This window comes from Palaemon carinicauda, chromosome 30 (genome assembly GCF_036898095.1).
Source record: "Palaemon carinicauda isolate YSFRI2023 chromosome 30, ASM3689809v2, whole genome shotgun sequence".
NCBI lineage: Eukaryota > Metazoa > Arthropoda > Malacostraca > Decapoda > Palaemonidae > Palaemon > Palaemon carinicauda.
Window position 1 is genome coordinate 41,858,766 of NC_090754.1, and position 27,925 is coordinate 41,886,690.

Consider the following 27,925-nt stretch of genomic DNA (forward strand, 5'->3'; position numbering starts at 1 on the left):
AAAATAGATCTCTGCAAAGTATTATGGACGCGACTTTTTGGAGAAGCAAGTCAGTGTTCGCGTCATTTTACTTAAAAGATGTCCAGACTCTTTACGAGGACTGCTACACACTGGGTCCATTCGTTGCAGCGAGTGCAGTAGTGGGTGAGGGTTCTACCACTACATTTCCCTAATTCCAATATCCTTTTTAACCTGTCTCTTGAAATGTTTTTAATATTGTTTTTTTGGGTTGTACGGAAGGCTAAGAAGCCTTTTGCATCCTGGTTGATTTGGCGGGTGGTCAAAGTCATTTCTTGAGAGCGCCCAGATTAGGGGTTTGATGAGGTCCTGTTTGTATGGGTTGCAGCCCTTGATACTTCAGCTCCTGGGAGTCTTTCAGCATCCTAAGAGGATCGCTGGGCTTCGTGAGGAAGACAGACTTACAAGGCAGAGTAATCGTCTAAGTCAACTTCCTTACCAGGTACCTATATATTTGGGTTTTGTTATATTATAACTGTCAAAAACTCTATGCATATACGCTGTAAACTTAATTAACTCTGGTCTCTACCCACCACCTTGGGTGTGAATCAGCTATTATATATTCACCGGCTAAGTTAAATATTTAAAAATGATATTTTAATTATAAAATAAATTTTTGAATATACTTACCCGGTGAATATATAAATTAAAGGCCCTCCCTTCCTCCCCAATAGAGACGCAGCGGGACGAGAAGAATTGAGGCTTGTTTACATGCATATGCGGTATCTGGCCAATAGTTGGCGCTGGTGGGCACACCCGCAACCTTCATAGCGATCGCTCTCGAGTTTTTGTGTGTTTTTCTGTCGAGCCGCTGGAGCAGCAGCTATTATATATTCACCGGGTAAGTATATTCAAAAATTCATTTTATAATTAAAATATCATTTTGAATGTCACTTTTAAAATATTGTTAATTGATTGGCCTTTATTTTATAAAAAGTATTATGAAGGTAAAGAAAAGTTCTTGTCACCCAAAAGTGCCAGACAGAATGTACCAGTTTACTCAGACTACCATTCACCCCCAGGCAAGCATTGTTCACTGTTGATTTAGAATAACAGGCCCTGCACTCAAGACTGTTCAGATTTATATTTTTATTGATTTTAATGATGTCCTCTGAATTTCTCAGTATTTACTGTGTAGATTATTTTAGGGAATTGTTTCTGGACAATTATGACCTGCATTCACTATGTGTTTTGTGATGAAGACAGTATTGTTATTTAGATTACTATTGTGAGGAGTGCAAAGGCTTCACTGTTCTTCTTTTGGAAAAGTATATTTCTTTGGTTAATGACCAGATTGAAGATTCAAAGCGTAAAAGGTAATCTTAATCACAATACTGTTTCTTACATGAGACAGAGAATGTGAATCATGATTGCCTAGAAACAATTTCCTTTAAACAATCTTCGCAGTAATTACTAACAGATCAAGAAGACATTACTGAAAAGCTAAATCTGAACAATCTGGAATACAAGGCCCATTGTTTTAAACTTATACTGATACAGAGACTGCAGATAAAGGCAGTATGGCTTGCTCAAGGTATTGTTTTATTACCATTAACCACTAGATTGTTGCATTACTTTACTACTGGTATGTCTATTGGAAGGGAAAAAAAAAGAAAAAAAGAGATTTTATAGCTTTGGGTAAATGTTAGTATAACTGAACTTCCAGAGAGAGGCAATAAAAACAGGCAAGTATAGAAATAAAAAATTATTAAAATTCTGTAATTTTAATGTACTCTACCATATTGTTATTACAGTACAGTACATTCACTGCTGTAGTGTAATTTATGTTTAACCATTTGAGCCCTAGCCCTTCCCAAATAATTTGACACTCAAGTTCTAGGCCCTTTTTTTGGGCACATTTTACTTAACCCATCTTAGCATAAAAGCTATACAAAATAAGACTTCACATTTATTATCATATAGCTGAATAATTTGCCTTTCCATTAATTATATAATATTAATGTATTTTCATACACCTAAATGATAAAAGAAAGTGAAAAAAGGGGGTGGGGGTTGGACACCGGAGGGAGTAGAAGTATTGGGTGGTAATTACATTCCATGGTGCTCAAAGGGTTATAGTACATACAATTATATTAATACTTCTTGGTGGAATATTTTAAGTGTAAGAGAAAAAAAAACATCCTTAGAGTTTATATCACTTATTATCTGTGGAATTGCTCAACCAGGGTCAGGGCTTGGATTGTAATGAACGTCATGAGATTTTATCATATAACAATTCTATCATGAGGAGTCCCAATTCTTTAGACATCTGGGTAGGTGGGGACTGTATAAATGAGGTTGAACTATGATACTATGGAATTATTGCAATATGATGTGTGGACATCATCATTATCTCCTACGCCTATTGACATAAAGGGCCTCGATTGTATAGACATACTGTACATTAAAATTGTGTGCAGTAATATATATGAAAGAATTTACTATGCTTAAGTATAAAATATTTATAGTATGTATTCTTCATTTCTGTGTTTAGGCCCTGCTATCAAAGAGGAGCTGGTTCGAATGTTACAGAACCGTTTGGATGAAGCTGTTGTCGAAAATATTTGTGTTGTGTTGTGGAATAACCCCCAGCATAAACTCTCTCCTGAAGATGTTCACTTCATTCAGCCCCCCTTCCAGCCTCCTAAAACTACCATCAGGTAATTTATTTATCATCCATTGATTGTGTTGAATTTTATCTGTTATGGTCAATTTCCGTGTCAGTAAAGAGCTCTGAGATGATCCAGAACATAATTTTTAGTTTACTGCACTCTTTACTAAATTATTGTATTCTAATTTTTTTTTCTTTACTATTTCTTGAACCTGGTTAGATAATTTCTAATTTGAATCTTTTTCATTATTAAGTTCATCCTGTATTTACACAGCACAATACACTATAGTAAAGTATTTTTATAATGTAACATAGATTGAGATATAATCACATTTGAGTCTTGGGACACTGCTTAGTCAATTTGTAAATAGATAATGTGAAAACATGTGTATGGTACTTGAATTAAAGTTTCATGTTTGATATTTCTAATTTCAGTCATGAGCTTGTTCAAATTCCTAACATTTTATGAAAACATAAGTGGAAATTTTTATAACTGCTATTTTTTTTTTCAGATTTACTATCAATGCCTATGCTCTTCCCTATTTACAAGCAGTTGGCTACTACCTGAAGCAAAATATGTTGTCTTGCGGATTTATTCATCCAAAATTTACAGACAATCGACCCGAACATCATTTTCAGGTACAGTATTTTTCTTCTTCAAATTAATTTGCTTTTTAATTAAAAGATAAAAGGATATTTGTTGTACAGTTTGTTTATTAATGAGGACTGCATCTAGATTACTAAGGATGTAGAATAATAAATTTTTAGATTGGTTACCTATTGTATCAAATGAAGATAAATACAATATTGGTATTTTTATTGTTTGTTAAGGGTAATTACTGCTTCTGTAGCATTATCTTTTATGATATTTTTCTTTTTCTTTGTATAATGTCCAATGCCTTTTGGACAAAATTTCTTTATTTTGATACACCAAGAAAAATTACAACAAATTCCTAGTGTGATAGCAGGTATCAGCAACTTGTAGAACAGTTGCTGTAGTAGATTGAGAGACTAGACAACATTTCTAATATTGCAGTGAGATATGGTCACACCAGAATCTGGTCTTAGGGTGAACAGAAGCTGACATAAGTGAAGAAACGGGTGAGGTTTGTGGACAGATATGTGGTGTGCTTGATGTCTTGTCAGCATCTGCTACATCCAACTCCTGGCAGCAGAAAATGCTTGATGATGGCACAACCTTTCGGGTTGGCAGTGCTGGATTGTGGAATGGGAGGTTAGGAGTAAGGCATATCAGAAGGCTTTGTCATTGCCAGTTAAGGAAGCACTGTTTGCTGGTTATAGGAGTGGTCACTGTGAGGGGGTGTTATTGTACATATGTCAGTTTTGTCTGAGAACCGCTCAGATTTGTTCCCACGATCTAACCTATTTTTCATGCTGGGAGTGGTTGTCAGACCACTTAAATTTTAAGAGGGGCCTTTCTCTGGTTTTGAAGGAGTTGATTTTTTCTTTTCATGGCAAGTCAAGCTTATACCTAAGCTGCTCTCCCCTTATATAATGTCGTCTTTTCTTACTGGTTTGCACATTAGCTTATGGCTTCCTTATAGAAACATCTACAATGCTTGATAGCAGAGGTTCGGTGATCTTCTATTTAAGAGGCCGTACTATATGAGCCTTTATGTCAAACTTTTGTACACAGTCTAAACTGTTCAGTCTTCTAGTTCTTACATCTTCTAAGCACATAAGTGAATTACGCAGCCCCTCAAATAAGGAGACTTGTGAAAGAATGGAAAGCAACAGGTCAGTCATTTCCTGCTGCTATTATCACTAAGGCACAAATTGAAATTAGTCAGGAGGAAGCCTCTGTGCTTCTTGACATTCCATCTGTGTCATACCAGGGGTTGAAGACTTTTTGCTTTTGACCTATAAGAGCTATTTATCAATATCTTCAAAGAACCAAGGATTCCAGGTGAGGTATGACTTGACTGTTTATTTCTACAGGGTAGGTTAAGGAATAGGTTACAAGGAATACAATTTCATATCCACATAAAATATTATTTTGATGGCATATTATGTGACAGCTGATGAAAGTAACACTGCTTTTTACAAAACCAGAGCTTTTTGTATTTGATAACTTATTAAATGGAATATTGATATTGATTTAGAGAATATCACACTAAAGTTCCTAGATTCACACTTCATAGGTCTAGTGGTTTGATGTTCAGAGTCATGTACACTCATCATCCTCATCAGGATAGTTTTCCTTTCAGTTTCTCTCATGGCATCTTGCTTGATGTAGATTTGTCTGAGGTTGAATACCTTTAGGCCTTATAAAGTAAATGAGTGCTATCCCCACTTTTTTATTCACTACCATTAGTACCCTGTGGCAGTACGTGATGGCATTCCTTGTTAGGGAAAAGTGATAGGTTGATAGGTTGACTCAACTCTGCTGTATAAATTGCAGTTCTCTTAGTCACTCAAGATTTGGTACCTGTGTCAGAAATAAAGATCCCTGTATTTTTTTTCTCTAGTCGCATATTGATCCGAAGAACACTTGAGTGAATTATATGATTTTGTTGTCTTGTCCATGAGGGTATACAGAGCCTCTATCCATCTTGAATCTTTCTCACTGACCAATAGTTTCTGCCATACAAGCTTTCTACATTCGTAATCTGGACTCATGCACAGGAAGGATATCTAAATCTAAACTTAATCCTTGAACCTATATTACTTTCAACTAAATCATAGGATCAACAGCCCATAAAAGACTTAAAACTAATTTACAAAAGCTTCCAAAACCAATGTAACATAAACATGTACTGTATATTTATATGGATACCTTTGTCCACACTAGACTGAACAATCTAAAATTGCAACACTAGCACAATTTCATGGCCCGATGGTATACTAATGTCAATTCTTTGGAGCATTCAAAGCCCCTTTCCATTTCTGTTCCTGGTCAATCTGATGTCAAGATCTTCATTTATTAGAAGAGGAGGGAGAAAATGTACCCACAATCAAGAGGTGGTGGAAGGAAAGAAGCTCAAAAGAGGAAGTATGACCTAAAAAATAGAAAAAAGAAACTTACATAGTGATGAATAAATATAACTACAATCATTGTTATTCCAACAGTCTTACTTGCATTACCATAACTACCCCTTTCTTTCTTTCTTGCTCTTTCAGATTTAGGAAACAAAACTATGTAAATAAAAACATAATAAAGTAATCCTCCACAAAACAGTTGTAATATAAAGAAATAATTTCAAACCCATTACTTACAATTTGGAGTACCCACCTCCTAACATCTTTTACTTATTGCAGTTAATTCACTACAAAGAGTGAGGCAGTTAACTGCAGGATACCCAGGGATCTATATGAACAATAGGGATCTATATGAAAAATTCCAAGGCTGTTGGCTGACTGTTACGTTTCTTAGAATTAGTGGTACGAAGTCCTTGGGTTACATAGACCACAAAATGGGCTAAATTTTAAATGCATTGGTCTTACTTTAAAGGAAAAACTTCACAGAGTTTGTTTTGAAAAAATTATTTCATTGTTTGTTGTTTCAATAAATTCTCTCTTCTGTAAATAGGATATTGTTGAAAGGGTCGCTTGAATCCTGACACAAGTTTTAGCCAATTAATTTAATTATCTATTTCATACTATTTTCCAAATCAATATTACAGGATTTTTCAGCAACAGACCAGGACTTATGCAGTGAGCCAAATATCTTTCTTTTTGTTCGTCCGAGAAAGTCAGCAGCCAAAGGCATTGCTTGTATAGCCTTTTCCTTGGTGGATGGGAAAGGGAATACTGTTCAGCTTATAAGGTAAGAATTATTTATGTTTCTGATACTATATAACCACTGTTACTGCTGTTGCTATAAGTAATGCCATTACTACCTCATCATCATCATCCTCTCCTCCTACGCCTATTGACGCAAAATATCATTTGAAAGATGCATGTTTTAAAAATGTTTGTCATTTGTTGTTATTATACAGGTTACGATGGCACAATTAAAACTACTCCTTATAGCAAATCAAGTTTATGTGCTGTTTATTAGTTCATTGCCTTTTTGTGAAATATGTTTTGTTGTTATTTCTACTATCACTAGCCAAGCTACAACCCTAATTGGAAAAGCAAAATGCTACAAGCCCAAGGGTCTAACAAGGAAACCAGCCCAGTGTAGTAAGGAAATAGAGAAATAAAGAATTAAACATGAAAATGAATTTTTTTAAGAAGATTATTTCAAGATCAGTAAAAATATCTAGTACTGTACATAAGTCTTATTCATAAATCTGGAAAAGCATTTGCAATTAGCTAGCCAGCCAGATTCAGAGGAATTTTTAGTATGTAGAAATACATAGATAGAAAAGAAATGCCACTGAACTGTATTTTATAGGGGTGTTAAAAATGTTGGACTTCTAAATTTCTGATCAAAAGGCTAGAGTATTCTAATCCATTCCTTACTTTTCGTTGCCATTTGTGACCAAAACATCCAAGAAAGGAAAGCGTCTGTTGGTTTTCTGCTTGTGGAGGAATTTTTTCCATGGATCTTTAAAGATTGATAAACAAATTAGGCTATGATATTAGACTTTATTTGCATAAAGACATGCCAATAATTTAGACATGTATTATTTTGAAGACTATTGACTAATGAATGCATTAGTTTGGTTGAATTCCCTGACAAATAACTTCCTTTTAAAAAAAAAATAATATAATATTCTCCTTTTTTAAGTGTTCAATATTTGATCTGGAAGGCTTAATATAGAATTCATAGTTGTGATTTTTTTATATTTCATTCAAAATTTTTTTATTTTTTTTATTTCACATATGTGGATTAGGATTCATTGACCAATGTAGCCAAGTAAGGTTCACATCTTTATGCCTTGGATTTGAATTTCAGTGGCCAAATATAACTTATAACTATTTTTTTCTTACAGCTGTCAGAGACCTAATCCTCTGGCATATCAAGAAGTCTTCTCAAAACAGGAATTTGAGGCACTTACTCACACACAAGAGTGCCAGGAAGATCAATCAAAGAGTCCAGGTGAGATGATGATAAATCTGTTTTTGTTCAAGTGAATAGATTTAAGATTGTATTGTTGCTGTCACTGACTGCATTAATGAAAAGAGATAGCATAAGCCTAATATCTTAGACAGTTTTATTGCTAAAAGAAATGATTGATTGACATCCCTTTTGGTGTTTCAACTAAAGGTTATCAATTTCACTGTTATTAAAAAAAAGTAGAAATTACAGTAGTGTTAATGTGAATTTTATGATATTACTAAGTTGTCTAAGAGACAATTTATAGAAAATTAGCAAATTTATGGTCCAAACATTAGTGTTTATAAACTATATAGTATTTATGACTCCCCAGGCTTTTTATGCACCTACCTCTTATTTATTAACTTAGGTTAAGAATATTCTGTACTGTAGTCGTTCCTTCTCAATTTCTTATAATTTATTTTTTACTTTATTATACTTTATTTAAAATTATACGACATATATTTTTCCGAATATATTATAATCTTTGTATAGTTATAGTTATTTTTACTATTCAAGTTCTAAGATAATCTAGTCCTATCAAATTCACATGAATGTATGATTCGTACATTCCTGTCCATCACGCTGGCGTTGTTATTGGGGGGAACCCAAAGAACAAGCTTTGGCCTTGTTCTCAGGCAACACTCGATGTCAACCTTCAATTTGAGCTACAGCTCATTGAGGGGATGCAGAGCAGAGAGTGCTGCCCAGATGTTTGCCTCCAGGTGTTGGAACTTTCCCTTCCAAGGTATAGTCCCTCCACCAGCCTCTGTTTGGCAATCTTCCTCCTTGCGGGGGAATTACCGACAGGGCCAGCAGAGGTTGGTCGCCTTTCCCGTCTGCAGGGGAGTCTTCCTTCACCTATTTGGTCTACCCTTTGGGGGATTCCTCCAGCGGGAATTGGATTCGTCCAATCCCCGCTCTTCCTCTTCGAGAGCAGGCCTTGCCCAGATCTTGTCTCGTCTCTCCAGCACTCGTCTCGCCAGCATACGAGTCTCACCCTGCAGACTCATGACACCCATCTGACTTGTCTTGCCAACAGATTCACCTCATCCAGCCCTGCTGCAGCTACACAATCAGTTCTCGATCGCCCATGATCAACCTTCAGCTTGCGACCACCGACGTTCTCCGTTCACCAGCTCGCCATTTGCCAGCTCATGATCGCCTCTCACCATTCATTTTGAATGGTTACTAGATGAATTCATTTTTTATTATGGAGGCAAAGCAGGTATGCATTAATGTAGGTGAAAGATTGGATGATGTAACTAGTTTATGGCCAACTGGGTGTTGAACAGGAAGGGTACCTTGGTGTCCCAACTCTCATGGCAAATTAGTCCTGAATCAGCTCTTTTGCTAAGAAATGCTTCGGTTGGGAGGTCCATGTAACTACTGATGAGTAACATTGAGGCAGCAGTAAGAAAGTGTAGGACTGCTTTGTAGGACTCGCTGTCTACCACACAGTAAGTTTCAAGGGGCCTGCCTAGCAATAGTGTTTGCTGCAAAACCTTTGGGTGCAGTCATGCCATAGGAAGAAGGTTGGCCCACCCTTCTCGGGACCCAGAATGAAGGGCATAGAACTCTCCTCCTCAAGGAAGTTGTCTATACTCATGAGGACATTTGAGCAGGCTTGCCCACCCTGGGATTTCAGGCCCTTGGAGTGGGATGGGACCCTTGTTCTCAATTCTCCTACACATACCCCATGTGAGCCTTTGAGAAGGTCATCAGACAGAGATCTGACTCTGAAGACTCGTTTTGCTAGCCTTAGCATCGATGAAGAGAGTAGGCAAGTCACACAGACACTTTAATGTAATAACCCACACTGAGGGCTGGAAGTGCTCTTAGTTTTTTGCCTTAATTCGTGGCCAAACCTCAGAACCTGTTGATTCACGACCCCACATTCAAGGCCTTTTCCATCCTCTCATTACGTGAAGCGTTGGGTGATAATTGAGAGGAGACACTATTATGTCTCTTGAGGACTCAGCAGTGCCATCTAAACAGTTGACATGTTAGGCCTGATTATCAACAACTCTTCCTCAGCACAGGCAGACCCAAGAAAAAGGTATGGAAGAACTGTTTCTTTCTAGCTTTGAGAGACAGACAGACTAGTACACGCCTCAACAAAAGACGGACTGAGGTACCAGTTTGGGCAAGAGCTCATGAAGTCAGGTATTGGTCTCACCTTGGCCTTCTAGAAAAATTTAGCAATCAGCCAAGTGATGAAAGCAGGAGTTTGGAAGTGCCAAACAACCTTCACTGCTATTTATCTAAGGGAATATACCCACAAGTCCTTCATTGCTTTTGATCTTGGCCCTTTGCGGGCTGCTCAACGTATCAGCCCAGCTCCCCCATAGGACAGAAAGTATATTATCTAGTAACATGTTTGATTTTAAGTCTGGAATGAAAGGTAGAATGACTGGCTCTACTGCTAACTCTTTCCTTCCCTTAGAAGCAGTCATACTGTTTCACATTTTATTAGCTATTGATATTGGTAAGCTACACATCTGAGTACCATTCATATTAGACTGAGTCTGTAAGTAGTATTTCTTCTCCCATCCTCTCTTAAGAAGGGGGAGGATGATGGAATGAATACCAAACATTGGCCATCATAGGCCAGGTATTTCATTCAAGACTGCATCTCCCCCTTTTGGGGAAGGCAGATTCTTTCATTGACCTAGAACCAGATAATATCAAGCACTGGCCAGGCCTTATCAGCCTACTCATCCATAAGATAAGCTGATAGTAGGTTGCTAGAGTCGTCTCCCTTGCTCCCATATGGGACCAGGGAGACTTGAATATTCCATGGAATAGAAAGAACCATCCAGTTTGGTTCTAAAGGAGAGACTTCCTCTCCCCATTAAGGGAGTCTCTAGTTTCATTTAAGAACAAATTACATGTTTTAGGAATGTTTTCTATTTTTCATAGCAATGCAACCCTGAATTATTTAAAGTTAAGCATTCCACTCCAACCACTCTTCTCAGTCCTGAGCCAAAGGTCAAAAGTGAAGAGTCTTTGACAGGAGAGTGGGTGGAGCTACATGCCTGCACTCTCCATCTTTGGTTAACTATATTGTTAATGAATTTGACGGCTTTCCCTGCTCCGCTAAAGATGTTCCCTATTTTATAGAACTCGGGTAGAAGAGACTCCTTAGCTATGGTAAGCAGCTCTTCTAGGAGAAAGACACTCCAATATCAAACCTTTGTTCTCTAATCTTCGGTAATGCCATAGCCTCTATGCCATGGTCTTTCACTGTCTTGTTTTAGAATTCTCTTGCTTGAGGGTACACTGAGGCATACTATTCTATCTGTTTCCTAATTTCCTTTCCTCACTGGGCTATTTTCCCTCTTGGACCCCTTTGGCTTATTGTATCTTAGCTAATAATAATAATAATACATACATACATACATATACCAAGGCACTTCCCAATTTTGGGGGGTAGCCGACATCAAACAAATGAAATAAAAAAGGGGACGTCTCCTCTTTATGTTCCTCCCAGCCTGACTAGGGACATCCACCCAAACCTTGGCCTTCCTCTTGTACTTCTCCTATTAACTCTTGCATTCATCACCTTTTTAGCAGACACATTCATATCCACTCTAGCTGCTAACTCATTTCTTACACCCGTTCTCACCCTCACTACTTCGTTCCTAACCCTATCTACTCGAGATACACCAGCCATACTCCTTAGACACTTCATCTCAAATACATTCAATTTCTGTCTCTTCGTCACTTTCATTCCCCTCAACTCCAATCCATACATCACAGTTGGTACAATCACTTTCTCATACAGAACTCTCTTTACATTCATGCCCAACCCTCTATTGTTTACTACTCCCTTAACTGCCCCAAACACTTATTATTATATTATTATTATTATAATAATGATAATAATAATATAGCTAGGAAGAATAAGAATTATTTTTAGGATTCCATAGCTACAGCAGATATGTAATCAGTATATGAGAGATGGCTTGGAACAAAGAAACATTGTACAGTATGGGAAAATGAACATAGGTAAAAAAAAATTTTCTATTGTACTTTTTGTAAACCAATTTAAATCAAGATAGTCATTTATTTAAGTGTCGGTGTTAATGCGTAAGATTTTTTTTTTTTTTGTGTCCATGTAAAATCAGGGGGATTTATAAAAATTCAAACGTGTTTAATGAACATATGTTTTCTTTATTTCCTGTGTTCATTGATAGGTCCTATGAGTGTACTACAATTCAAGGTCTGGGAATCTGGAAGAGTGGATTTAGATGAAGTTCGACGTTATTTGGTAGATTCTATTAGTCATGCACTGTTTGATGTCAACACTGAGTATCGACTGTTAACAGCACCGTTAGTTCCAGCTCAGGAGAAGCAGTATCACACAGCTCCTGTCTCTGAACCATCTACACCAAAGAAAGGTAAATATGAATTTGAACAATTACTTTTTGACTTTGATTTCAGCTGTGGGAATTTGACAAAACTTGAATTATGTCAGCTTGAAGCTTTACTTATATTTTAAATATGCCATTGTTTGGTGTGTGTTTTGTTATATGTATGGCCTTTTTGGCGTGTGGGCTTCACACCTGTTTTAGGTAACTTTTTAATGATTATTGTTCCTATGCATTAATCATTTTTTATGTAAATTTTGGTGTTTTACCATAACTGATCAGATTTTCAGGACTTCAAAATTATGTTATGAAAAGAATTCATTTTACTAAAACTACAAGATTTTGGATAGCAGGGTGAAAGAATCTTTTGATTCTCTTCACTCGTGTTAGAGTATCTGGTCCTTAACCAAAAGTTATCGAAAAAATGGGTCATGTGTATTGTCTTTTCAGTATGGTAACAATGTATTTCAGCAACTTTATTCGGCACATCTGTGGAGTTACAGATTTTATTTTAGTTATTAAGAAATTACATGTAAATCCTAATGAAAATTAATTGAAATTAGACGCAACTCAAGGAGAGCCAGTCCGATCTCTTAGCTTGAGGGAGAGAAACCCAAACAGAATAGAAGATCGCATGAGGTCCATCTCTGTGTCTGGTGTCCCCCCTCATGTGTGTCTTCCTCACATGACGAGTAGACTTGGGCGTAAGTTGAAAAATAATTCACATATCTTTAGTGTTTTGTTCCTGCAAGCCTCCTTTTATGTGTTTTGCTGGTATTTCAAGAGCCACTGCATAGCTTTTTAGTTTCTCAGATGTATATATCTATAAGAATTCTCATGTAGATATGGTTAAACTTTTTCTTTATATATGTTGTATATAAAACAATATGTTACTTGAATTGTTAAATCTTCAGGTTAGTTGACATGTACAGTTAGACACAAGAATTCCTAACATACTTCACTCCAAGGAATTGCACGAGGTCACACCCTCGCTGCGCTGTGAGTACCCAAACAGCTAATATGGGAAGAGATGGCAGAGGTGGGGTCAGGACTGCACGCGGGAACTCGCAGCACAGTAAGGATGTAATAGAGTACACTTCCTCAGAGAGAGGTGTGCCAGGAGTTCATGTGTCCAACTCTATGTAAATGCTTTATGTAAATTACTCAACATAGAATTCAGTAGTAAATCGCATGTATAGTGGCAAGACAGCTGCTGTATTTAAATTGTTAATCCATTAAGCTGGAATTTGCTTTGTAGTTTCATGCTGCTGTATCTGAATTAAAGTTTATGATGATATATAATGGGCATTTTTATATGTCATTATCATGTGAAAAGAGAATAACATCTAGATATTGTATGCCTATCTATAGTCAATTTCTTTTAGCGATGCAGATTTGCACCGACTCGCAGCGGTGCCTTTTTAGCTCGGAAAAGTTTCCTGATAGCTGATTGGTTGGACGAGATAATTCTAACCAATCAGCGATCAGGAAACTTTTCCGAGTTAAAAGGGCACCGCTGCGAGTCGGTGCAAATCTGCCTCGATAAAAGAAATGGACTATAGTTATTGTCTGTTTCATGTTATGCACTTCTGGCGTAATTAAGAATATTTTTTGTGTACCCCTTTCAGTGGCTCTTAAAATTCTCAATATGCTTTATGTGTGCCAAGAAATATTGGAATGCTACATTAGGTGTTCTTTGTTTTTTGCATGCTTATGGCTTTAGCCTACATTTTTTATAGAATCAGGTTGTTGTATTTTTGTAAAAATGTTTCTTATTTTAGTTTCCAATTTACTTTGGTTTTATTATTCATCACACGTTTTTGTTATAACCAATTTTTTTCAGAGAAAATTATCTTACGGTGACCAGACTTATTGTCAATGGCATATTCACTTACAGTTCGTCAGTTTTGATGTGCAGTATCTTTTGTTTTATCCCTTTTTTATCAAATTTTCTTGAACATTGCTCATGGAAATTATGCTGTATTCACATTAATCATGTCCATCCATGAGAGTTGAACCTTTAAACTATTGGTATTAAACTGCATATTCAAATCATATATATCTACATATTCATTCATTTATAGCCCTTATCCATATAAAGCTATCATTCATAGCCTTCAAATTTCTCAGATAAAAGTCTTCAGATTAACACACAGAAGAAGAGTGATAGTAGCTGCTCCGTGTGGATCCTCGGGTATAAGGCTATTGCTTAGGACTGCACGTGAAATTGGAGAAGTTAGGTTTAACCCTGTTGACCAGAGCTAATATTTGGACATGGGTATATTCATGGAGAAAAATCCCATATTTCCCATGAAGGAATGGCTACAGTCATCATTATGTTTGATCTAGAAATTCTATTACAGGCTAGATCTTCGTGTCAGGTTATGACAATCTATGATAGGTCATCTTGTCTATCTAGAGAAACTTTTTTCCTACAGTCATTTAAAAACAATCTGTGCATCTATGACTGGTAAAGTCTTGATCAGCAGTTTATAAACTAAAAAGTCTCCCAGTTGCATCATTGCACAATATTTATAAGGATCTCTAATTTGGTAGGATTTTTTTTATTTGTATTTGCTGTACCACTGGACCCCATTTGGGTAGAGGCATATAAAGAAGAAATTGTACTCAGGGTCGTTTCAGTTTGGTTACAGACATCTTCAGGACAGGGAACCAATTACTTCCATGGGAAGTGCTACATCTAGAGATCTTCCAGGCTGTTTGGCCAAAATGGGTATTGCTGTTGGTAAATCTCTTTACAGTCTCATTCACAAGCTGTGAGTCTGGTGCTCCACTCAACTGGATTAAGCAGCCAGGAAGATAGACACAATGATGCACCCTTTAGTTTACTTGGAAATTTTATCTTTCGGTCATATTTATTCATCAGATGAGTTCTACACAGAGTTTGTAAATCTCTCAAGTTTACAGTGACTCTTCTCTCATTGTGACAGGAACTGTTCTTAGATCTGTCCCTGTTCATAAGCAAGAAGCGTACCCAAATGAGGGACACTTTTTCACCAACCAGCAAAGTATCAGCAGCATTGAATTTTAGGAGAAGCTGCTGCAGCTATTACCATACTCTTTTGAGCTTTAACCCCTAACCTCCACCGGGTAAAGGAGAGTCCCTTCTGCAGTTGGTGCTGTAAGAGTGGTATTGATTTATCCCTATGATACAAAATTTAATTGTTTTTCTATATGTGAGAAGTAGCATTCCATCTCGGATATTCAATAGCAAGAGCATGTTTTTATTGAAGGGAAAGAAAATGGGAAAATTTTAGAACTCTACGGTCAAAGGTGAATAAAACAAAACTTATGGAGAAAAAGCAATATGAACATTATATGAGTATAGAAACAAGAAACATTATTAAAATTCGGCATTTGTACATACTTTATAGTAAAATGTTTCCCAGCCATATGAACTGGAACCAGATATAGTTGAAATGTGATGCAGTATTGATAAACTGAAAGTTGATTACTGATTAATACAAGTGTAGCTATGATGTTTTTTTTTATATCCAAGATTATATAAGATGATGTATATAGTTATGACTATGCTTTCATGAAGTAGTTCATTCTTTGGAATATCAATTGAGTTTTTATTTGTGCTTTCTGCTATATGACTGCCTAATAATACTTTTAAGTGACTTGCTTTTCATGAAAAGGGGTAATTTTCTCACCATTACTCTACTTACGGTGCTTTTCAGTCATTGAGGTTATTAAAGGTATTATAAGAAGAATCTAATCATTGGGTAGTGGATAGCCAATCATTTTGTTTTATCTGAAATAGATTAAAAAAAGTAATTTAGAAATATATTTTATCCTGAAAATGGCTTTGCTGTAGTTAGATTTAGCTTTAGTGTAATTTATATACACATAGGTTAGTTTTTTGTTGAAGTGAAGTTTCATAAAATTTTATTGTTAGTGTTTTATCACAGATTCGATTCATATTTATTTCCATGTTTCTATCATTGTTTTATTATTCATTTTTTAATACAGTATTAGGTACATTTTAAATGAAAATAGTAATTTTTTTTTATACATTTCAAACTTTCTCATGCATGCAATTTAATGTTGAAATATGGATATTGTTATTAATTTTGACATATGTTTTTCTTTGTTTAAATCATTTAATGATGAAATACAAATAAGTTCTCTTATTTACTTTCTAGTTAAAAGGTCTTTGTATGGAACCGATTCCCGTGGGGATTCGCTGAAAGACCAGCGTTCCCCTTCACCTTTGACGCTAGTTCAGGTGAGTATGTTTCATTTTGGCATTTTGTTTGCCAGGTTTATTCCATGTCATTTTTCATTAGATAAAGAGCATCCCTTTATTTGTGGTTATAGTCTTTATTAGCTTATGTAAGTATGTAATGTCCCAGAGCAATGCCTTGCAGTTGTATGTTGTTTACTGTGAAGTTAGGCTAGTTATGTTAATAGCCAAGATTTTTAAGGGCACCTACTCTGTTTGTAGGTCTTTTTCTCTGAAATTTTAAGTTGGACATTAAATTTCTGTTCCCTTTTATATTTTACATCTCGGAATCATTATCAAAAGTCCTTTCTATTTTTCTTTGATCTTGATAGATATCCCTTTTGGGGCAATAACATTACCGTAGTTCAAATTGGAAGGAATTTGTTTTACAAGTAGAATTTATTACCATAGCATTTGTTTGCTAAGGTGAATTGCATACAAGAGGAATGCATTTAAGTTTCTTGTTTGACAGAGTTTCTTTTGGCAATTGTAGTGTTAATGAGAAGAGCAGTAAATTAATGGGAGCTTGCATCTAATAGTTAACTGTTTGGCATCATTAAAAACAAAGTCAGTTTTGTGGCTGGTATGCTGTTATAGAACATTGTGTTTTCTGTTACTACAGAGCTTGCATCAATTACAATTTTAACAAGATTTTAAGCAATTTTTAGCTATTAAGGGTAGGCCGTATAATGTTTACATAGCAAAATTACTGTAAAACTGCTTATTTTAGCTTTCAATTAAAGCTGACATTTCCACCATTGCTTTTGGAGTCCAATTTTCTCGTGCTAATGAAATGTTTAAGGAACATGTAAAGTGTTAGATTTAATATGAGAACTGCTTTCATGCTATCCATTTCACAATAGTAATATTTTGCTGGACAATAAACAAACCCATTCTGTAGCAATAATTAGTCAAGTCTTGTATGTGAAATTGACCCAATGCTTCAGTCTCTCTTAAAATGAAAACAACAGTCAGCTGATAGCTCTGTGCATGGATGGCAGGTCTTTCTTACGTAACCACAAATGTCTCCAATGAATCAGCTGTTCACTAACTTACTTTCATTATGTCTGCATTACTGTACAGTATACTTCTTCTTCTTTGTCTGCATATTTTCTCACTTCTATGTCTGGTCGATGTTTCTGGCCAGCTTTCTCCATCTACCTCTGTCCCACACCTCATCACCGGTTAATCCCTTTAATCAAAGGTCATCCTTGATACAATCTATCCACCTTCTGTACAGTATACATTTCAGCAGAAGACAAATTACTTAAAGTTTGTGATATTTATAAAAATTATTTACAAAATTTCCTATCAGTGATAACTAACTATTAATTTTTCTGGTTTTATATCGATATTTCTGGGCTTGAACCTGTGCCGGCCAGTGAATAAGCTCCTATTAGCACTTATTCTTAGGTAATTTACTGCTAAATATACCAGAGAAAAAATGTAAAGGAGTGCTAGGTTAACTAGCTCGCTCACCTATTGGTGTCGGTATAGAATTGGGCGTATAATCCAGAGGTCCCGCACTATTTAGATTCATCCACGACAAAGACCCCAATAGAGGAGAGCCGTTCAACCTCACTCGGCACCACCAACTCTGCATCCGCTCAGAACCCAACTCCTTTTTAGCACGCCTGTGTGGTAACCCGCTTTTTTGTGCTCTCGTGTTTTGCCTTATTTTTCACTGGATTATGGCTTCTTCATCGGTTTCCCAGGAGACACCGTCTAAGTTAAGTACCAAGCTATGTTTTGCTGTGTTTTGAGCAATCTAGATCGTTTAATATTTAAATTATAGGAGTTTATTCTCTTCGATCATCTCGGTCTTGCTCGATTCCGCTTACAGTTGGTACTCCTGTTTTGAGAGCTTTTAGTTTCACTCGCGGTGTTACTAAGTGTATTATTTTTATTATTAGTTTAAATTTTATATGTTTTACTGTGGATATTCATTATTTAGCGTTTAGAACCCTTGTGGTTCATATTTAGGGCCGATATCAGGTTACGTATCGTAGATGGCTTGCCGACCTTCGTTACTGGGCGGCAATTTTTATTATATAAGCCATCAGGTTATTGTCCTTTGGGATTTATTTATTATTTTGCATGCCTTGCCCTAATTTTTTATGTGTATATTTATATTTTTTTCAACGCTATTACTTTTATAATGAATATTTGTGCTATTACTCCGTATGATCTGTTTTGGTAGTGTTTGGGGATCGTCAGTTGGTAGCCCTGCTGCTCCGTATCACGTGATCCTCCCCCAAGCTCCCCCTCTCGCTAGGTTGGTGGCTAGGCTTCTCTCCCCCCTCCCCTAGGGGACCGTTGCCTTCCCTCCTTTTAGAGGGGGTAGTTCAGTGTTTATGGACTTTGTCCTCCGGGTGTCCCGGCGGTTTCGTCTCTGTCTAGACGGGTTGGCCACCGGTCAACAGAGTAGGATCCCGGTGCACCCTATTTTATATTCACCTATCACACTTTTATTATGTTATACGAAACCCTCCGGGTTCTGTTGGTGGTTCTTATCTACAGTTCCGCCCCCCTCTTAATTTATAACAGTTCCTATGATTATATATAACAGATCACTATCCCGGAGTTCCTATAAGTATTGGTTTTTGGATGTACTTTTATTTCCCGGTCCGGGGCTTAACCTCGCTCCGGGAAATCAGACACCATGTGTCTTAATTCTTTGTTGCATCCTTCTTTTTGATCCCGGCTCGACCGGAATGGATAGCTATACTCTAGTCTTAAGTTAGACTTATGTTTAGGCCCGGGTCCTCCGGACCCGCCCCTACTTAAGAGTATTACAGTTAAGCTCTAGTCTTAAGTTAGACTTATGTTTAGACCCGGGTCCTCCGGACCCACCCCTACTTAAGAGTATTACAGTTAAGCTCTAGTCTTAAGTTAGACTTATGTTTAGTCCCGGGTCCTCCGGACCCGCCCCTGCTTAAGAGAATTACAGTTTCTCATATACTATTCTTTTTATAGATGGTGCATTGTCAGACGACGGCCTGTGCGGCTGTCCTTCACCAGCCTTGTGGCCATACTGTATGTAGGTCTCACGCCCTCTGCGGAGTTCAGCTGGAAGACATCGTGGTCTGGCACCCTGATAATTGTATGGTCTGTTTTGACCTCATCACCACCCTCGGATCTGATTCGGTGAGTCCCGTTGGCTATGTTGTCTTTCTAATTATTTTACCTTTTTTTTGGTATACATACACTATTTAGTAAGATTTCTATGGTCTTGAAGGACCGCCGGGAATCTTCCTTTCTGTAATTCCCACTATTATTTCAGGCATCCCCGGAGCAGAAGACTGCGGCTCGGGCCACACTGAAAGTGTGGGTTGGGGGATTTGCCCGAAACGTGAAATCGAAACAGCCTTACGTCCTATCTGAAGACTACTGTGCTATGATCTACCCTAATGCCAAGTCTTCAGCCGCTGTGGCTAGGCATGTTGCGGCACCCATCATTGCCGACATTGAAGCCACTATTGCGGGATTCATAGACCAGGAACAAGATCCGTTGGATGCCCCCGGAGATCTGGAAGACAATGTTGCCTCCTTGAATTTGGATGTGGAACCTATGTTGTTGGATGATCCGGATGCAGGTAGGGTGGTAAGTGAGGCAGGTGTTACCGGCGCTGAGATTCCTATCCTCAGCCCCGCTCTTTCTTCTTCATCTGATCTCTCTTCTTTCCATGGTTTTTCTGGGGACCGTGATTCGTCTCACCGATCACACCCGGTTCCCCCCAAAGATAAGTCTGTATCTAGAACTTTGCCAAAAGCTCGTAAGCCCCACAAGGCTTCCCATAGTTCCAAGTCAAATACAAACCCGTCATCTAAGGCTTCCGGCTCCTCCTCTAAGTCTCACGACCCGGGAGTACAATCCGCCACTTCTGCTCCTAACCCGGGCCTTTCCGAATCAGCCATGCTTCGCATTGTGTCGGAGATGCAGTCTAAGATTTTGTCGGAAATGCAGGCCAAGATGGACACGATGTTCTCTAACATTGGTCAGAGACTTGGGGCATTAGAGCAGGGTGCTCCGGAGCGAGTTCAAAGCTCTCTCATCCCGGATGCCTCTAAGCTTCCGCCGTTTACCAAGAATAACCCTTGGCGCATGGCTCTTCATTCCCCATTCTCAGACGGGATGTTAACATTGGAAGGTCTTGGTACTCGTCCACTAGAGGACTTTGAATTCTTTCCTCCTGGTCTCGCATTTACATTTCATGGTTATGCCAGGCTTACCGAGGAAGCTCTGGTTCGGCTGGATAAGGTCCCCAAAGAGACTGTCATTTTCCCAAAGGAACAAGCCCAATCTGTTTGGGCTAGGTTTCTGAATGATATTGGTTGCACCAATACCATGTTGACGCCTCATAAAAGTTCTTTCACAATGTTCTTAATGGACAGGAATACCGTGACTCCATGCGTCAATAAGGTTGCAGAACTGGCTTTTCAATATGCTCTGGAGGAGAAGCCCTTGCCTCCCATCCGAGAGGTAGATCCGATCTCCCTCCTTCTTCCTTCAGGTAATGAGTGTTGGGACAATGTCCATACCACCTTTACTTCTGGCAAGCTAACAGCGGACTGTGCGTCAGTAATGTTTAGTGAACGGCTTCCCCGTCTCCCGGAATCCCTTATTAAACAGGAGTATGATTCCCGCCTACGTGTTGGTCGAACTTTGAACTTGGCCACGTCTACGGAGTCGATAGCCTTAACTTATGATACTGAGAGTATCTTTAAGTCTCTTAATAAGGCTACTTTGCAGTCGTTATATTTTGACTTGTATGACTTTGCTCTTGCTAAACGTAGGTGCCGCAAACACGTCCTGGCTGAGGCGACTATTAGGCACGAGCCGAATAAACTTATCCGGTCCTCTTGTTGGGGTCCAAATCTTTTCCCTGAGGATCTTGTGAAGGAAGTCTTGGCAGAGGCTACTAGAGTTAATCAGAGCCTTAAAGCCCGTTGGGGTTTGACTCCTAAGCGGAAATATGATCCCGCAAGTTACCAAGCCCGGGGTAGGAAGAGGCTCCGCCCGTATACCTCCACTCAGTTCCGGCAACAGCAGAGTAGCTCGTCCGTTTTCCGGCAGCCTCTTCCTCCATCTCCTGCTGTCCCTGCACAGCCTTCCACCTCTCAGGCTCCTTCCTCGGACGACTATGTCACCGTTCTGCTCCCTAAGAGCCAGCTTCCCGGTGCCTCCACCACCTCTCCAGCCTTTAACCAATCTTATGAGGCTCAAGGCTCTTCCCAGGGTTATACCAGAGGTAGAGGCTACCACCGTGGTTCACACCAGAACAGAGGTAGAGGTAGATTCTTTCGCAAGGGAAAGAACTTCCGAGGCGGACGTGGAGGCAACTCCTCAAGCCAATACTGAGGTGCAGCGGGTAGGGGGGAGGCTTTATGCCTTCCGCAACAAATGGAGGTTCAGTCCCTGGGCTTTCAGTATCATCTCCAAGGGACTAGGGTGGAGTTGGATTCAAGGACCTCCTCCACCGAACAGATTTCTTCAGCATTCCACTCCGGACCTAGTCGAATTTGTCTAGGACCTGTTACAAAAGAACGCCATACAAGAAACGAAACACCTGAAGTTTCAGGGTCGGCTGTTCAGTGTCCCGAAGAAGGATTCGGACAAGAGAAGAGTGATTCTAGACCTATCCCTTCTCAACTTGTCCATTCAATGCGACAAGTTTCGAATGCTTACCGTCTCGCAGGTGCGGACCTTACTTCCCCGTGGGGCCGTCACCACCTCTATCGATCTTACAGACGCCTATTATCACGTCCCGATAGCGAGACACTTCCGTCCGTATCTAGGCTTCCGCCTAGGAAACAAAAATTACTCCTTCAAGGTGATGCCTTTCGGGCTCAACATCGCCCCAAGGATCTTCACAAAGTTAGCAGAAGTTGCTGTTCAGGAACTCAGAAATCAAGGGATTCAAGTAGTAGCCTATCTGGACGACTGGCTCATTTGGTCAGACACCTCCCAAAATTGCCTAAAAGCCACTCACAGAGTCATCCAATACCTTCAATCTCTAGGCTTCCAGATCAACTTCAAGAAGTCCCGTCTTCTTCCGAAATCAAAGTTCCAATGGCTCGGCCTGCAATGGGATCTTATATCTCACACTCTGTGTCTTCCCAAACCCAAGAGGATAGAGATTGCAATGAACACCAAACGCTTTCTCAAAGACAAAGTAAGTTCCAGACGACTCCAAGAGAGGATCTTAGGGTCCCTTCAATTTGCTTCAGTGACGGATCTACTTCTGAAAGCAAAATTGAAAGATATCAATCGTGTCTGGCGTTCGAGGGCGAACCGGAAGCTCCGGGACAGGAAAGTCCGCCTTCCTCCCATTCTCCGGGAAAGACTTCTACCTTGGACAAGGGCTAACAATCTGTCAAAGTCAGTTCCCCTTCGATTTCCGCCTCCGAAGTTAATCATTCACACGGACGCATCCCTATCAGGTTGGGGAGGCTATTCTCAGCTCAGGAAAGTTCAAGGTCTTTGGTCTCCCTTATTCCGCCAATTCCACATCAATGTGCTGGAGGCCATGGCAGTTCTTCTAACCCTGAAACGTCTCGCTCCATCCAAGAGACAACACCTTCGTCTGGTTCTCGACAGCGAAGTGGTGGTCCGCTGCCTCAACAGAGGCGGATCAAAATCAGGGCCTCTGAACCATGTTCTAGTAGCCATATTCTCCCTAGCAGCCTCGAACCATTGGCATCTTTCAGCTGTCCACCTGGCGGGAGTCCGGAACGTAGTTGCAGACGCCTTGTCCCGGACCTCCCCTCTAGAATCGGAATGGTCACTCGATCTAAAGTCATTCCGGTGGATTCTCTCTCGGGTTCCGGGTCTCTAAGTGGACCTCTTCGCCACGGAGTCCAACCACAAATTGAGAGTATATGTTGCTCCCAATCTAGACCCTCAGGCCTACGCCACAGACGCCATGTCACAGAATTGGGACATCTGGGAAAGGATTTATCTCTTTCCCCCGGTGAATCTTTTACTGAAAGTCCTAGACAAACTGAGATCCTTCAAGGGACGAGTAGCCTTGGTCGCACCCAACTGGCCCAAGAGCAATTGGTACCCTCTCCTGCGAGAGTTGAGACTACATCCTCACCCGATACCCAATCCGGTTCTGTCTCAGATAGTACAAACACGCGTTGTGTACGCTTTTTCAAACATTCAGAGCGCCCTAACTTTATGGACTTCATGAAGTTTGCGGCCATGCATGGTGCCAATATCAATCCTCAAAACACCCTTTTCCTAGAATCAGATAAACGGGATTCCACCATCCGCCAATATGATTCTGCGGTTAAAAAGTTGGCTAAATTTTTGATAGACTCAGACGTACACTGTATGAACTTGAACCTTACAGTCACTTTCTTTAGAACTTTATTAGAATCAGGTCTGGCAGCCAATACTATCACCACTATTAAATCTGCCTTGAAAAAGATCTTCCTAGTGGGTTTTAACATAGACTTAACCGACTCTTTGTTAGCTTCAATTCCGAAAGCCTGTGCCAGACTGAAACCGGTTACTCGTCCTACCCCGGTTACCTGGTTCCTTAATGATGTACTCAAATTGGCTTCTGATACCATTAACAGTTCTTGTGATTACATTTCCCTTCTCAGGAAAACACTTTTCCTGGTGAGTTTGGCTTCCGGGGCAAGAATTTCTGAACTGGCAGCTTTGTCAAGAGACCCGGGTCATATTGAGTTCCTTCCTTCGGGAGAGGTCCTTCTTTCACCTAACAAATTCTTTTTAGCTAAGAACGAAGACCCTCAGAACAGATGGTCCTCCTGGAAAATTGTTCCCCTCACGCAAGATCCGTCTCTGTGCCCTGTTACTACTCTTAGGTCTTATTTATCCCGGACCTCCTCTAACTCCTCGGGGCCTCTATTCGTTAGAGAACAAGGCGGTACCATTACCATTAAAGGGATCAGGCAACAAATCTTGTATTTTATTAAACAAGCTAGCCCTGACTCTTTTCCTCTTGCACATGATATCAGAGCGGTTGCTACTTCGGTGAACTTTTTTCACCACATGAATTTTACGGATCTTTCCAGGTATACAGGGTGGAAGTCACCGTCAGTGTTCAAGAAACACTACCTTAAACATTTGGAAGCCCTTAAATTTCCTACAGTAGCTGCAGGGAGCGTAGTTACCCCCAGGTAACTCACATGTTAATTCCTTGTCATTTTATCTCTCCCCCCTTACCTGCCTCATTTATACCCTATTTGTATTCGTTGGTTTCGCACCTGATTACTATTATTATATTTGTAAATTTTTGACTCCTGAGTATCTGTATATATCATCACTCACGGCATTATTATACCTTACCTTTTTTGTCAATTGTTCTACCAAGTGGATTTATGTTCTTTTTAAGATACCCTTATAGCTGTTTTTGGCACTCATCTCTGATTAAAGCAACTTGTATTTCCCTTATGTTTATGTTTTTTCCTTTATTTTGCAAGTTTGGTGACATTTCTCTTGTATATATTCACTGGCCGGCACAGGTTCAAGCCCAGAAAAGGGATTTTGACGTAGGAAAAATCTATTTCTGGGCGAGGGACCTGTGCCGCCCAGTGAACCCTCCCAGCTCCTCTCCCTTGGAGTCCCCAAACTTTGGGTGCTAAGGAGTTGGGTTCTGAGCGGATGCAGAGTTGGTGGTGCCGAGTGAGGTTGAACGGCTCTCCTCTATTGGGGTCTTTGTCGTGGATGAATCTAAATAGTGCGGGACCTCTGGATTATACGCCCAATTCTATACCGACACCAATAGGTGAGCGAGCTAGTTAACCTAGCACTCCTTTACATTTTTTCTCTGGTATATTTAGCAGTAAATTACCTAAGAATAAGTGCTAATAGGAGCTTATTCACTGGGCGGCACAGGTCCCTCGCCCAGAAATAGATTTTTCCTACGTCAAAATCCCTTATATATCCTACAGCTAAAAATAATCTTTTATTCTTTCCTTTCAACAGGCTTAGGCCTCAAGTATAGTCTGAAGATAATCTAAGCCACAGCCTTTTTGTCTTGCCAATCTCAAAGTCGAAACTAAATCTCTATCCTCTTGACATCACTAGTCAGTGAGGAGGTATGGGGCATGTATATGAACATCAGGCGAGTATGAAAAAAATAGATTTTATTATTAAAATTTCATTAATCTTTATGAAACTCCATGATGTTCGTATTTCTGATTCCCATACCTGTTGAAGGTGGGTCAGTTAAGGAGATGGAAGATAAGAACTGTTAAGCCTTAAAATAATAAACTTATCAAGTACCTGAGATTCACCTCCTGGCCTAGTACCACAGTAATTAATCATTAACAAATAAGGTGTGATATAACTTGAGCTTCCAGATTGCGAAGCAAATAAATCCTTCTATCAAACCATTACCATATGAAATAATTAAATGAATACAATTTAAAGAAAATTATCATTTAAACTATAGTCTTGAAAGCCTGGCAAACCTGATAAGAAAACCATGTTTCTGTAAGATGATGCCTAGCAAAATACAACTTTGTATGCGTTGAGTTGCTGCTAAAACTCTTTCTAAATAAAGAATCCTATAGAAACTAAGAGGTGTAGCTGTACTTCTAATATCTTGAACCCTAACCTTTACGAATTTCATCTGACTAGGCTCCAATTCTCTATGAGCCCCTGTATCTAAACTTTAAACAAGAGATATATTTTTAGAAAAAGGACAATTCTAAATCCCCATCAAACCAAATTAGGAACCTTTTTCCTAATATGTTTAGTCTTATTCAAAGAATACATTACTTAACATCTTAGGCATGCACTACTACAAATTCCATTCACCATTTTTTTTCTTTAAAAGAAAGGAGAAACTCAAGTTAAATGTTGAATGTTTGCCAATAATCAAAAAGTGGTAATTCACAGAGTTATCAACAAAACTAATTTTTTTTTAATTGAAAGGTTATGATATGGAGAATTGGTTGATATCAATGAAAAAATCTACCTTGAATGCTGTTTGCAATTGCTTACAATTGCAAGGAATTCTTTTAACCAAAGTATCTTAATAAATGACATTAGAAATAAAATAGATTTCTTGAATGTTTTGGAATGATGAGGCAAAGATTGATTTTGATAATCTATACAAAATGAAAGTGCATACTTATTTGCAACCAAAAAAACTTTGCAGGCAAGCAACACAAAAAGTTTTGAGAAAAAAAAATTATTGAACATTGTTACTGTACTATTGTTTTTGAAGAAAAAAGCCTATAAGACACCAAAGTAACAGTCACTTCGCACAAAAACAACCAAGTAAGCTTACCTGCTTGCTTTCTTGCTTGCTGTCTTGCTTGTAACATATGTAATCTTGCAAAAAACAAAATGAATGTAGTTATTGTTGTCATAGAAGAGAGAAGCCTACAAATAGAAGATACTAAAATAACAATAACTTAGCAAGCAAAAAATCAAGAAAATTTGTTTCTTTGATTGCTTTCTTGCTTACAACAAACATAATGCTGCAAGAACAACTGATTCAGAGCACAAAAATTGAATTTTGTCATTATCATTATTATGCATTGGCTGACCTTGAAGAGATTATTGTTATAAAGCAACAGTACAGTACTGAGTTTAGACGCAACGTGTAAAACATCAACTGTTGTTAGGTGAATGTAAATCCCCTTATTACTGTCAACACTCATGTTTAAGTCGACCCTCACACTGACCTCGTTTTTGTCACAGACAAAATTAGTTTTTTTACCTTTTCTTTGTCTTCCCTTTCACTGCACTTCCCACCACTACTTCATTATCATCAACAGTGTAACTGTAAGCTATAAAGTCAGTGTCATCATTACCCTTATTAATTATCATCAACAGTGTAACTGTAAGCTATAAAGTCAGTGTCATCATTACCCTTATTAATTGAAATATCAGAAAGTTCAACAGTCTTCTCCTCCAACTTTCTTTGCTAACTGACTGACTTGCACCTTTACGATACGTAAAATCTTACTTGGAATGAAAAAGATACGCCCAAGGTGGATGCACGAGGGCCATCAACACATTCACTATCACTGAAATGCATAGTTAGTGTAATACCAACCTAATTGAAGGCAAAAGTAATAGACACTTGGGTACCCTTGCATTTTTTCGTTTACTTAGGCTCACTGCCAACTTTTCCCAATTCATTATTTATATTGGTAATTCATATTCCAAATAACTTTATTTTGTTTTATTATCACTAAAATACTACAAAACAAAAGTAATATGATAAACTAGAAAAGCACTCTGAGAGTGCAATTCTCCCTCACGGCAGCTTATTTCTCAACCTATTGCTTGACCTTGACCTTTGACTAAAGCCTTTCAAAATTGAATCACTTCATGTATCAATATAACAATTAATCCCTAAAAGTTTCACTACTCTGAGTAAAATTTTTGGTGAGGAAATTGTTCGCAGACAAACGTGCGAAAACATAACTTCCTCCCAACTTTGTTAGTGGAGGTAAAACAGAATAAACAAAAGTAATAAGCTGAAAAAAGTATACACAAAAGTAACAGTGAACAAAAGCAATTTTAGCATCTGTATGAACTAGTTGACTATATGGCTAAGTCAGCCAAGTAGTAAACGTTGATTACAGTGGTGATTTATGGCCTGCCCAGGAGCAGATGTTTATAGAATAGAAATATCCATCATTTTTAAATACATAAAAAACCTTAAAAATGC

The 27,925-nt window shown here is 38.6% G+C and overlaps 1 protein-coding gene across 1 annotated transcript in view; it reads left to right on the forward strand.

The window, feature by feature from the left end:
* LOC137623054 (KICSTOR complex protein SZT2-like) overlaps window positions 1-27,925 on the forward strand; it is a 362,398-nt gene that overhangs the window by 197,414 nt on the left and 137,059 nt on the right. The window contains exons 45-51 of the mRNA XM_068353692.1: window positions 2,513-2,678; window positions 3,142-3,268; window positions 6,274-6,416; window positions 7,531-7,637; window positions 11,834-12,037; window positions 12,571-12,711; window positions 16,177-16,259. Of these exons, the coding sequence (XP_068209793.1) occupies window positions 2,513-2,678; window positions 3,142-3,268; window positions 6,274-6,416; window positions 7,531-7,637; window positions 11,834-12,037; window positions 12,571-12,711; window positions 16,177-16,259 (971 nt within the window). The remainder of the gene's footprint in view (window positions 1-2,512; window positions 2,679-3,141; window positions 3,269-6,273; window positions 6,417-7,530; window positions 7,638-11,833; window positions 12,038-12,570; window positions 12,712-16,176; window positions 16,260-27,925) is intronic.